The sequence below is a fragment of the Megalobrama amblycephala genome, linkage group LG1 (assembly GCF_018812025.1).
Source record: "Megalobrama amblycephala isolate DHTTF-2021 linkage group LG1, ASM1881202v1, whole genome shotgun sequence".
Classification (NCBI taxonomy): Eukaryota; Metazoa; Chordata; class Actinopteri; order Cypriniformes; family Xenocyprididae; genus Megalobrama; species Megalobrama amblycephala.
The window spans coordinates 68984733-68998812 of NC_063044.1; the positions used below are offsets into that span (position 1 = coordinate 68984733).

At 40.1% G+C, this 14080-nt stretch overlaps 1 protein-coding gene across 1 annotated transcript in view; it reads left to right on the top strand.

Annotated features, from left to right (window-relative positions):
- The window catches only part of LOC125276231 (NACHT, LRR and PYD domains-containing protein 12-like), a 43453-nt gene extending 36883 nt beyond the window's left edge, over positions 1 to 6570 (top strand). The window contains exon 5 of the mRNA XM_048203761.1: positions 6501 to 6570. Within this exon, the coding sequence (XP_048059718.1) occupies positions 6501 to 6570 (70 nt within the window). The remainder of the gene's footprint in view (positions 1 to 6500) is intronic.
- Positions 6571 to 14080: the final 7510 nt, after the last annotated feature.

Here is a 14080-nt window from a genome sequence, read left to right on the forward strand (position 1 = left end):
CCATCATCCTTCAGCAGTGTGTGCCAATCTGAATGGCGCAAACACACCTGGACAGAGTACAACTGACCACAGGACTTCATTTCAACACCTGAATGGACATGCGGTTGACACATCCCACAAGGTCAATGATAACACCATGCAGCCACAACAACCACTGCTCACGGACACAATCCTGACTGAGCCCTGCCCACAGAGCTCACAAAGAGACAGTGACGTGTTAGAACTGCTCCAAGATTCAGCACCCAAGGACGACTTTTGGGAAAACAGCCAGGGAAACCAGGACAACATATTACAGCCTCCGGTAACACCAGAGCAACAGCCCCTCTCACCGGACACGTTATCCCTTTCTCCAGCATCCCCTCTTCTGTGCTTCTCAGAGAAAATGGAGGAACTGGTGTATGCTGGAACCAAACTTTCCCGCTCTTTTGCTGCGAGCCCCCAGATATCAACAAAAAAGCGTCAAGCCCCGAAACCACCAAAGACTGTGGGCCCAGCTCGCCCTCCTCCTCCTCCTGCGAGAGCTCTTTGGCCCCTGCCACAATGCCAGGGCCCACATCCTCCTCCATCTGTTCTAGGTGAATCAAAAACAACCGATAACAGCTCTCAGTGATGTGTGTCGGGTCCCCGCTATGATAACAGTGACTTTATCAAAAGTTTACAGAACAAGCGGGAACCCAGTGTGACTGTTGCTTTCTCTATTTCTGTTTTATTACGTGATAGAAAGTCTAAGGCCTTCTCAAATCGTTTGGCAAACCCATTTAATCTGCTGCCTATTACACGTCAAACTAAGATTACTGTAGAGACAGAAAGTAAGACTGTTAAGTTAGCACTTTTAAACATCCGCTCACTTAAAAATAAATCACTTCTAGTCAATGACTTAATAACCACAAACAACCTAGATTTTATGCTTCTAAATGAAACATGGCTTGAAGACGGTTGCAGTTCAACAATCCTGAATGAAACAGCCCCTCCTAACTTTACTTTTATGAGTGTCTGCAGAGCTGTTAGGAGAGGTGGAGGTGTTGCTGCTCTATTTAAAGATGTCTATCAATGGAAGCAAGTGTCATTTGGTGATTACTTGTCTTTTGAATATTTGGGTATTGTGTTAAAAGGTGCTCCTCGCATTCTACTTATAGTTATTTACAGGCCTCCAAAATACTCTCCAGCCTTTGTGGAGTACTTTACAGAACTGTTATCAGCAATTTCTGAGTTTGACTGTTTTGCTATTACTGGAGACTTTAACATCCACATAGAAAATGCAGAATCCAATATGTCAAAAGAAATACTAACAGTTTTGAATACTTTTGATCTGACTCAGCATGTACATGGACCCACACACAATCGTGGACACACTCTAGATTTAATTATCAGTAAGGGTCTAAACATTTCATCCATTGTCATTAAGGATGTAGCGCTATCTGATCATTTCTGTATTTTCTTTGATATATTGATCTCTCCAACTGTTGAAGCTAGATCTGTCTCGGTCAAAAAGCGATGCTTAAATGAGAATACTAGTGCACTGTTTATGAAGGCTATATCTTTAACACCAAGCATATCTGCAGACTCTGTTGATTTTCTCCTTGATTCTTTTAACTCAAAAGTACAGAACGTTATTGATAACATTGCTCCTGTGAAAGTCAGGAAGAAAAGTGGCAGACAAAAAGCACTGTGGAGAAACTCAACAGCAGTGCAAAATATGAAAAGACAATGCAGAAAAGCTGAGCGCATGTGGCGAAAGACAAAACTTGAAATTCATTATCACATCTATAAAGATATTCTTCATGCTTTCAATGTGGAACTAGGCAAAGCTAGACAGACCTTCTTCTCAAATATTATAAACAGAAACTTAAACAACACCCGCAATCTTTTTGGTACTGTAGAGAGACTAACAAACCCCCCAAGTCAGATTCCCAGTGAAATGCTCTCAGACAGCAAATGTTGTGAGTTTGCTTCTTTCTTCTCTGAGAAAATTAATAATATCAGAAAGGCGATCACATCCTTGAGCTGCACTGGGGTAAAACAGATCAGATCACAGCCTCAGAAAGTAGCTATTATGTCTGTTTTCGAAGCAATTGATGGTAAAATTTTGGAAGAAGCAGTACAGCACCTTAAAACATCAACCTGCGCCCTTGACACACTTCCCACATCTTTTTTCAAAAGTGTGTTTAACTGTTTAGAAGCAGATCTCCTAGAAGTGGTAAACGCCTCACTTCTCTCTGGGACTTTTCCAAAATCCCTGAAAACTGCAGTTGTTAAGCCCCTCCTGAAAAAGAGCAATCTGGATAACACCATATTGAGCAACTACAGACCAATCTCAAATCTTCCTTTCATAGGCAAGATCATTGAAAAAGTTGTTTTCAATCAGCTGAACAAGTTCTTAAGCTTGAATGGATATTTTGACAACTTTCAGTCTGGTTTCCGACCGCATCACAGCACAGAGACAGCACTTATAAAGATAATAAATGATATTCGCCTAAACACAGATACAGGTAAATTATCAGTGCTGGTTCTACTCGACCTCAGTGCTGCGTTTGATACTGTCGATCACAACATTCTTCTTGACAGGCTGGAAAACTGGGTTGGGCTTTCTGGGATGGTCCTTAAATGGTTCAGGTCATACTTAGAAGGGAGAGGTTATTATGTGAGTATCGGTGACCATAAGTCTGAGTGGACATCCATGACATGCGGAGTCCCTCAAGGTTCAATACTCGCACCCCTCCTGTTCAACCTATATATGCTGCCACTGAGCCAAATAATGAGAAAGAACCAAATTGCATATCACAGCTATGCAGATGACACCCAGATTTACCTAGCCCTATCACCTAACGACTACAGCCCCATTGACTCCCTGTGCCAATGCATTGATGAAATTAAAAATTGGATGTGCCTAAACTTCCTTCAGTTAAACAAAGACAAAACTGAAGTCATTGCATTTGGAAACAAAGATGAAGTTCTCAAAGTGAACACGTACCTTCACTCTAGGGGTCAAACAACTAAAAATCAAGTCAGGAATCTTGGTGTGATTTTGGAGTCAGACCTGAGTTTCAGTAGCCATGTAAAGACAGTAACTAAATCAGCATATTATCATCTCAAAAATATTGCAAGAATTAGATGCTTTGTCTCCAGTCAAGACTTAGAGAAACTTGTTCATGCTTTCATCACCAGCAGGGTGGATTATTGTAATGGGCTCCTCACTGGTCTTCCCAAAAAGACCATAAGACAGCTGCAGCTCGTTCAGAATGCTGCTGCCAGGATTCTGAGCAGAACCAGAAAACATGAACACATCACACCAGTCCTCAGGTCCTTGCACTGGCTTCCAGTTGCATTTAGAATTGATTTTAAAGTACTGTTACTTGTTTATAAATCAATCAATGGCCTAGGACCTCAATACATTGCAGATATGCTCATAGAATATAAACCTAACAGATCACTCAGATCATCAGGATCAAGTCATTTAGAAATACCAAGGGTTCACTCAAAGCAAGGAGAGTCTGCTTTTAGCTGTTATGCCAGCCACAGCTGGAACCAGCTTCCAGAACAGATCAGGTGTGCTCCAACAGTAGCCACATTCAAATCCAGACTCAAAACACATCTTTTTACCTATGCATTTGCTGATTGAGCACTGTGCTATGTCCGAACTGTTTGCATTTTATTTTATACGTATTATCTTTTTATTCTTTTAAATTCCTTTTCCTGTTTTTATTTCATCTTTAATGTATTTTATATCTTTTACGTATCATCTTGTTTTCTGACTTTTTAAGCATTTTAAATAGTGCTGTCTGGTTGAAAGAGCTGGGAGAATTAGGAAGAAAGCATTTGTGATTAGGTTAAAATTTGGTACAAACCATGGGGAAATTTGAGCTGTGGTGCATGGTTAAGACATCTCTGGATTACAGTCAGGACACTTTCCAAAGGGGGAAATTTCCAAAGGGGAAATTTAAACTGTGTTGCATAGATAAGATATCTCCGGAAGGGGGATTAGGGCTGTGTGGTGCAGTTTGAGGTGTCTTGGCAAAAGGGGAGATTGAACCTTTGTGTATCAGTTTGAAGTGCCTTAACAGGTAGCAGTCCTGTCGTGTGAGGAAGATCCATTCAGATCTGCTCTGATGGATAGATCCGTTTAGATCCACTCTGATGGACAACAACAACAACAACAACAACAGCAGCAAAAAACTCCCTGAGACTTCCTAGCTCATCCATCCAGATAGCAAAATTCTCTGTTTTTACTGTTATTTCTATTCCTTATGTTCTATTTTTATTTTTCTTCTTTATGTAAAGCACTTTGAATTACCATTGTGTATGAAATGTGCTATACAAATAAAATTGCCTTGCCTTGCCTTGCCTTGCCTCAGGATATAGGCTGATGAGGTGATTTACAGATCAGTCACTTCTCTGTGCTGAGGCTGTTTGTTCCCCCTTGAGCATCCTTTTGGGGGAGGTGACACTAGCAGGACACATGCTCCTTGACCCCCAACAATTTTGCATGGGTGTTAAACATCCTACAGGTAGTCATTTATTTCAACTGTGTTAATTTCAAAACAGCTTTTTTCAATCGAGTGAATCTACACATCTGAGGTCTTTCAGAGACATCAGGATCAGTGGGTCTCATGAGAATATTTAATTGTGCTTAAAAACCAAAGATCAGGCCAAATCCCCTACTTGACAATGTCCACATTAGCCTCTGTACTTGAAAATATCTTTGCTGTTAAATATGCTTAAAAAACCTCACATGTAAACGTACAGTACTTTTTTTTTTAAGGTGACGCATGTCTCATAGATCTATATGATTTACTTTTCTTATTTCTATAGTTTCAATTCCTAATAAATATGTTTTTGTTTGTTTTTAAATACAACTAAACCAGATAACACAATGTTTTTCTTTTGACAGACTATTAGACAAAAATGATTTTCCCCAGTGGTGTTGGAACAGGACATATTTAAAAGTTTTGGTCATTTTCAACATGCATTATACAATATTTGTACCTTAATAATGCTTTAGATCAGAATCCAGATTTTGGCACCCAACTTGACATTAAATAGTTGTACCAGTGTACAAGTGTGTCTCAACTGTTTATAACAATTTAGATTATTATTTTTTACTCAAATAAACAGATATCGAATATAGTATACTGACATTGCTTTTCCCCCTACAGATAAAAGCCAAACATTTTCTATGTAGAAATTATGTGAACACATAACTCAATGAGAATATTTTAAACAGTTATGATATTTTCAGTAATTCAAAGGGCACAGTTACAATGAAAATAAATGGATAGTTCTTGTAGTGCAATTGTCCATCTCTTCGATGGGGGTTTGCGTGAAGCATTGACATGAAAATTAAGTCTGGTTGTTTGCGCTTGAAACGATTACGACTGAGACATATCTAACCATTGCGCTGAAAGCTATGATTTCATACAGTTTGAGGTGGGTAAATAAAGTTACACACTGTAGTAAAGCTATAGATACATCTCAAACATGATCTTTGTACAATTTTGTACAAATTAAGTGAACACAATAAATTCGCACATCTAAATTCAAGAGGCCTATAAGAAAGCAGCAACATTATGTAAGAAAAGTGTCATACTGCATACAGAAGTCCACTCTTGATTTATTGTGATAGGCATTTGTACCCCCTTCACTGGTCTGTATATGTTTTTAGCCGAATACTCCTCTCAGGCTGCTGTCATTGTAAGTTTTTGCAATTCCTCACATGTGTGATGAACACAGGCCATTCATTTAAGCATATTTTAGATGTATGACTGAACTTTTGACAACCAATTCTGTTTAAAGTGTTAAGTGTAAAGTGTTCATTTAATAAAATGGAGGTGTAACCATAGTCTTACTGATTTTATGTACTGTATTATATTTTACGGTATAGAATGCGGAGCAAAGATCTTTGAAACATTGTAGCCTGTAAAACATTTAAATGACTTCTTATGCTATCCAGGGGTTAGAGGTTACACAATGGGCGTTCACATTCTCTCTAGTTAAAACCTACAGGCCCTACCTACTGAATAAGCTTTAGGAAACAGTCTGCAAATCTAGAATGGCTACTCCACAAGTTCCTGAAACTTCTGTTGAAAGTTATATTAAAACGGAAGAAAATCTTCCTTATGCACGGCAGAAAAAACACAGGATTTATTTGACCAAGTTTCTTCATGAAGATGAACATTTTGTGAAACAGGAATTTCTGATGGCCGATGTTTATGTGGGCGGCTTTGTTTTTAACAAAGCAGCACGTATGCTTTTGAAGAAGAATTTACATCACAGACACCTTGTGTGCTTTTGCCTGCCAAGGACTGGACATTTTTCTACAATCGTATCTGGACTGATCTGAATGGGATTGCTGGTAAAAGCTTTTACATGAACAAGTGGGATGGAGTGACCCCGAACGTGCGGTACAAGGTGATAAAGCCTGGTGATGACGTAACCATATCAACCTGTTGGAACAAGACAATTCATGACCAAAACCTCATTGGACTGTTGGTGTGTTTCTGTAGATTGTCTGGCTGTATGGTGACAGAGGAAGGGTGTCATTATGTGTCTTCAGCTCTGAGTTTGAACCTGTGAGGTTAGGTATTCTACTGTTGAGAAAGAGGCACTGGCTATCAAGTGGGCATTGGATACTTTGAAGTATTACCTCATTGGTAAAAATTTTACTCTAGTTTGGCTCTAGTTATTTGGCTCTAGTCCCGTATTTCAGCTCTATTTTTAGTGTTGTTATTAAGACTAGCTGATCATAGAACAAGTAGTAGAAGTGATTTGTCATGCAAGAATAGTCCAATCAATTCGTCAAACAATAAAATAACATCTAATCACAATTCGTTATTGATTAACTTGCCATTAGTGAATGAATTGGTGAATCTCTCTCTTTTCTTGCACACGATCCAAGTTCAACGTGCGATCAGTTCTGTATCCACCTTAAACCCGAATATGTGTCAGTATTACATTCATGAATTCGGTCTTAAAGGGACAGTAGCCTAATTAAATATTTGTCTGTCATTAATGTTAATCAAACAACAAAAGATGTTAAATAGATGTATACATGTTAAATAAATGTACTGTATTTGAAAAACAAGTTTATTTAAGTTGTATCTCTATTGTATTTGTCGTATTGTTTGTAAATTTCTTATATATACACTACCAGTCAATAGTTTGGAATCGGTAAGATTTTTATTGTTTTAATAATAATAATAATAATAAACAGTAATATTGTGAAATATTATTGCAATTTAAAATAACAGTTTTCTGTTTGAATATATTTAAAAAAATAATTTATTCCTGTGATGGCAAAGCTGAAATTTCAGCATCATTACTCCAGTCTTCAGTGTCACATGATCCTTCAGAAATCATTCTAATATGATGATTTGATGATCAAGAAACATTTATGATTATTATCAATGTTGATAATTTTTTCAGGATTCCTTGATGAGTAGAAAATTCAAAAGAATAGCATTTATCTGAAATACAAAGTTTTTGTTACATTAGTCAAGTCACGTCACCTTTATTTATATAGTGCTTTTTACAATGCAGATTGTGTCAAAGCAGCTTTACAGTGATAACTGGTATATAATTTTGGCTGCACAGCAGCTCTTAAAGAAAATGGTGTCAATGCAGGCAGATCAAAGCACTGTTGAATATCACGTCAAGTGTCCCCAACTAAGCAAGCCAAAGGTGACAGCGGCAAGGAACCCAAACTCCGACAGGTGACATCAGGTGGCAAATAGGTGTTAAAATTGTGTTGGGTTAAACTATTTTTACTAATAGGGAGGGGGGCTTAACCCTTGAAGATGTAGACATGAAGGGATGTCTTATGGGGTTGTTTACATTTTGTTTATGGTGAAGAATTGTATTTATGTGTTTATCTCATGTATTTTTGAAGTTTAATGGTCTAAATGGTTAAAGGATCATGTGTTTATGCTTCAAAGGTTTCTGGTATTGATGCCCCTGCAGTTGGTATGGTCTTGTGGGTAGTGAGTCTGTCTTGGGCTATATAAGCCAGTCTAAACTAAACCTTGGGGGGGAAAAGATGGGGACATACTGCTTAAAGTGTCTATGTAGATTTTGCTGCCTGTAGCAATTTGTTTTCTTTTGTCGTTTATATGCCAAAGTGTGCACTGAGTGAAGTGGGGGTTTTTTTGTTTTAGTTTTTTGATTAGTTTTGCAATTTTGTTTTTTTTTTGTTACACTTACTGTGAATATTATTACATCCCAGTATAAATTGATAATATGTTATGTGTATGCCAGGTTAAAGAGATGCGTTTTTAGTCTAGATTTAAACTGACAGAGTGTGTCTGCTTCCCGAACAATGCTAGGAAGTAGGGCTGGGCGATAGAACCGGCTTTAACTGATGAAATGCGCGTGACAATCACATGCGATATATCGCCCAGCCCTACTAGGAAGATTGTTCCAGAGTTTAGGTGCCAAATAGAAGGATCTACTGCCTGCGGTTGATTTTGATATTCTAGGTATTATCAGCTGGCCTGAATTCTGAGATCGCTATAGACGTGAAGGACTATAATGCATTAAGAGATCGCTTAGGTACTGGGGAGCTAAACCATTTAGTGCTTTGTAAGTAATTGGCAAGATTTTAAAATCTATACGATGTTTAACAGGAAGCCAATGCAGTGATGACAGAACTGGTCTAATATGGTCATACTTCCTAGTTCTAGTAAGAACTCTAGCTGCTGCATTTTGTACGAGCTGTAGTTTATCAAGTGAGCGGAACAACCACCCAGTTTGTTTTTGTCTTTATAATAATTTACATACACTGTTAGTCATTTTAATTGGGTCTTAATCTTACACAGGTGATTTGATGGTCAAGACTGTTTATAAAAAAAATTAATAAATGTATCAATGTGTGTGATGATATTAACTCCCTGAGGTCCGAAAACGCGCTGGCGCGTTTTGCAGGATTTTTTTTTGCAGGATTTTAAGAGACTTAAAATACTCCGTCATTTCTTGTCATAGAGACATAAGTAATATATCAATTGAAACTATAGAATATCTTCTTTTATTTGTGTACACTCAGAGTAAAAACACAATGTTGTGCTTTTTGTAAAATAAAGAAAACTAACATAATGCGTGATCTCTCGTCTCCCTCTGAACGAAGTCCAATCTGATAGTTCTCAGAAAATGAACTGTAACTTATGAATACTAATGACAAAAAAAATGACACTTATGTCTAAAGAAATGTTGACATGTCAGGTTTTAAATCGTGCAAGTCAAATAAAAAAAAAAAACATTCTGTGTTTATGTAATCTGTATGAAAAGAGAGCCATGTCAGAAGTCCGTGATTCAGCTCATTATCCACTAATGCGGCCACGCCCACGGAGGGAGTGCTATTCAGACGCAAATTCAGTCAATAGTCAAGTCAAGTCAAGTCAAGTCAAATTTATTTATATAGCGCTTTTTACAATTGGTAATTGTTTCAAAGCAGCTTTACATATTAGAAGCACAGAAAAAGAGAAGTGGTTAAAAATAAGCTGTACAAGCAAGCGTGGTAATATGTAACATATACAAGATGGTGCTACATTAAGCCAATGTCGGCTGACTCCCAGGGGTGGAAAAAACTCCCTAGGAGAAAAACCCAGCATGCTAACACTGGGAAAAAAGTCCTAGGAGGGAAAAAACCCCTTGGAAGATATATATAATATATGTAAATGGATATGGAGATCAAAATCTGAATTATACATTTTTATTATAGAGATTAAAAATAGATTATATATAAATATATGTAAGCGGATATGGAGATTTAAAAATCTGAATTATAGATGCAGCCAGAACTGGATCTGTAGGCCCATTGTCTCCTGGGCTACGTTGTAGTCAGGTCCAGACACAGGTTCTCCATCTGATCTGGATACGGCCTGGATCCAGCACCCGGCAAACCTCAGGATAAGCAGAGAGACTGATATTAGCGTAGATGCCATTCTTATTCTGATGTACAGGTATATCTAGTGTTATAGGAAATGTTCTCGGTTCCGGCCGACCTAATTATTGCAGCGTAACAATCCTTTAACGGATTTGAAAAAATGTTAATGTATTGATAATGTGTTATGTGTATGCAAGAGCAAAGAGATGTGTTTTTAGTCTAGATTTAAACTGACAGAGTGTGTCTGCTTCCCGAACAATGCTAGGAAGATTGTTCCAGAGTTTAGGTGCTAAATAGGAAAAGGATCTGCCGCCTTCAGTTGATTTTGATATTCTGGGTATTATCAACTGGCCTGAATTCTGAGATCGCAATAGACGTGAAGGACTATAATGTACCAAGAGCTCGCTTAGATATTGGGGAGCTAAACCATTTAGAGCTTTATAAGTAAGTAGCAAGATTTTAAAATCTATACAATGTTTAATAGGGAGCCAATGTAATGTTGACAGAACTGGGCTAATATGGTCATACTTTCTGGTTCTAGTAAGAACTCTAGCTGCCGCATTTTGGACCAACTGTAGTCTGTTTAAAAGCCGAGCAGAACAACCACCCAGTAGAGCGTTACAGTAATCTAGTCTTGAGGTCATGAATGCATGAACCAACTGTTCCGCATTTGTCATTGAGAGCATATGTCGTAATTTAGATATATTTTTTAGATGGAAGAAGGCGGTTTTACAGATACTAGAAACATGACTTTCAAATGAAAGATTGGTATCAAAGAGCACACCCAGGTTCCTAACTGAGGACGAAGATTTAATGGAGCACCCGTCAAGTGTTAGAGAGTATTCAAGGTTTTTTCGTGAGGAAGTTTTTGGTCCAAAGATTAGGATATCAGTTTTTTCTGAATTTAATAATAAGAAATTTCTTGTCATCCAGTTTTTAATGTCAGCTATGCATTCTGTTAGTTTTGTGAATTTGTAGGTTTCGTCAGGGCGCGAGGAAATATAGAGCTGAGTATCGTCAGCGTAGCAGTGAAAACTAACACCATGCTTCCTAATTATCTCTCCTAAGGGCAGCATGTACAGAGTGAAAAGCAACGGTCCTAGTACTGAGCCTTGTGGTACTCCATATTGAACTTGTGATCGATACGACATCTCTTCATTAACTACTACAGACTGATAACGGTCAGATAAGTATGATTTGAACCATGCCAAAGCATGCACACATCGTCTCAATTGTGTATTTATTGTCTTGAAAAGTGTTTATCTGGATGTAAAAGCCATGGTTAGCGATCTCTAGAAGACATGCCGTTAGTTCCTGGTTCCTTTTCTTCTTTATATGAATTTGTGGCCTAAAGGTGTACAGAGCGCCCTCCGGCTACAAGTATGAATTGAAAACACCATTCCTGAAATGTCCTCTTGTTCTTTAGAATAATTTGTGGACTAAAGGTGTACAGAGTGTCCTCCGGCTACAAGTACGAATTGAAAACACCAGCGCTCATAGTAATGACAATGAATATTAAATAAATATAACTCCTCTGTATAGAAAATTGACAAACATATGAGAATCCAATATTTCTCCAAATGTGCATGCTTTTAAACTAAAAGCCTATATTCAGACTCTTTGCATCACAGAAATACATTATATTTTAAAGTATATAATATAAAACCATTATTTTATAATGCTGTAATATTTTTCTGTATGTTTGATATACACCATGATGAGCTTGAGACATCACAGGTTTTTTTCACAGCCTACCTGACTGAAAGGCCTCATTATTATGCAGCTTCTTTTTGCGATTCTTTTGTCTTCTGAGGTGTAAATGACCCATTATTCACGATGATTCATGCCTTCACGCATACTGTGTCATGATTGATCACAGGAAGCAAATGCGAGTTAACACGTTTATTAAACAAGAAGAGAGATGGAACACAGTCACTGAACGGGCAGGCCTTTGGTGACGCAGGGATTGAGATGATCGGCTGGTGGTGCGTGGTGGTGACGAGGAGTGCTGAATGTGAAGTACATCCAAGGTCCGGACATAGAACGAGAACACGAAGAAAACCGAACTGGAACTGGAGACCACACGACTGGAACTCCGGGCAGGAACAGGATGAGACAACACAGCACAGGACACCAAACAACGATCTGACAGGGAAGATGAGAATGAGGTGAGCTTATAAAGGGTAAGTGAATGAGCAGCAGCTGGTGAAGTGATGAGTGGCAGCTGGATCCACTGATGAGCCACGTGGCCTGGACACACCTACAAACACACACACACACACACACACACCCCCACCGCTGTCACAACACAGAACACGCGACAAGAAGGAAACAATGCATCTGTGAACCGTGACAGTACCCCTCCACCTAGGAACGCCTCCTGGCGTTCCCCGACTCCCTTACCTGTCGATTGTAATCATCGATAAGGGTGTGATCCAGAATGTCTCTGGCAGGTACCCAACTCCTCTCCTCCGGACCGTAACCGTCCCAGTCCACCAAGTACTGGAATCCGCGTCCCCTCCGCCTTGAGTCCAGAATACGGTTGACCGAATAAGATGGTACCCCATCTATGAGTCACGGTGGTGGGGGAACCGGGACTGGTGGATTAATATTGGAATGAAACACGGGCTTAATTTTAGAAACATGGAAGACGGGATGAATCCTCCTGTACGCCGGAGGAAGTTTGAGGTGGACTGCCACCGGACTAATGATCTTGGTGACGGTAAACGGACCAATAAATTTGGGAGCAAGCTTATTAGAGACGGATCGGAGAGGAATATTCTTGGTAGAAAGCCACACTTTTTGACCAACGATGCATAAGGGAGGCTTTGACCGGTGGCGATTGGCCTTGGCCTTGGTGCGCTCCCTCACTTGGAGAAGAGTCTCTCGGGCTCTCGTCCAAGTGCGGTGACACCTCTGGACAAAGGCGTGAGCAGAGGGGACCGCGACCTCGGATTCCAGACTAGGAAAAATAGATGGCTGGTAACCTACACTACATTCAAACGGCGATTGGCCCGTGGACGACACTGGTAACGTATTGTGGGCGTACTCCACCATTGAAAGTTGCTGGCTCCAGGAGGAAGGATTCTTAGAGACTAAACATCGCAACGTTCGCTCCAAATCTTGATTGGCTCTCTCAGTTTGACCATTGCTCTGGGGATGAAACCCTGAGGATAAACTGACAGTCGCCCCCAGCAATCTACAAAACTCTTGCCAAAATTTTGATACACATTGGGGTCCCCTGTCGGAAACCACGTCCATCGGGAGGCCATGAAGCCGAAAGACGTGGTCTACGATATATATATAACCGCTGTCTCCTTGGCTGATTTGGCCAAGGGGATGAAATGAGCCGCCTTCGAGAATCGGTCCACTACGGTCAAAACAACCGTGTACCCCTGGGAGGGTGGAGGGCAGTGATAAAATCTAGCGAGATGTGGGACCAGGGTCTCGAAGGGACTGGCAGCGGTTGGAGCAACCCATCCGGGGAACGATTGGAAGTCTTACCAACGTCACAAACTGAGCAAGCCAACACAAAATCGCGGACGTCCCAAGCCATAAGAGGCCACCAGAATCGTTGCTTGACTAGAAATTTAGTGCGTTTAACTCCTGGATGACACGCTACATTAGAACAATGACCCCACTGGATGACCATGGACCGTAATCCCTCCGGCACAAATAAGCGGTTCGGTGGACACCCGGCGGAGGCGTTACCCCTTCTAAGGCCGTCTTGACCCTCGATTCGACCTCCCATGTGAGTGTGGAGACCACTAATGTCTCCGGTAAAATGCACTCGGGAGTAGACGGGCATTCGGAACGATCAAAAATGCGTGATAAAGAATCGGGTTTGATGTTTTTAGAACCCGGGCGATACGAGAGAGTAAAGTCAAAACGTCCGAAAAAAAGTGCCCACCGAGCCTACCTGGAGTTCAATCTTTTGGCAGTCCTAATATATTCCAAATTCTTATGATCGGTCCATACAATAAAAGGCACCCCTGAACCCTCTAACCAGTGGCGCCATTCCTCTAAGGCCAACTTGACTGCCAGCAACTCCCGGTTCCCAATGTCGTAGTTACGTTCGGCAGGAGATAAACGATGGGAAAAAAACGCGCATGGGTGCATCTTATCGTCTGCGGGAGAACGCTGGGATAACACTGCACCTACCCCCACCTCTGATGCGTCGACCTCCACCACAAACTGCCGTGATGGATC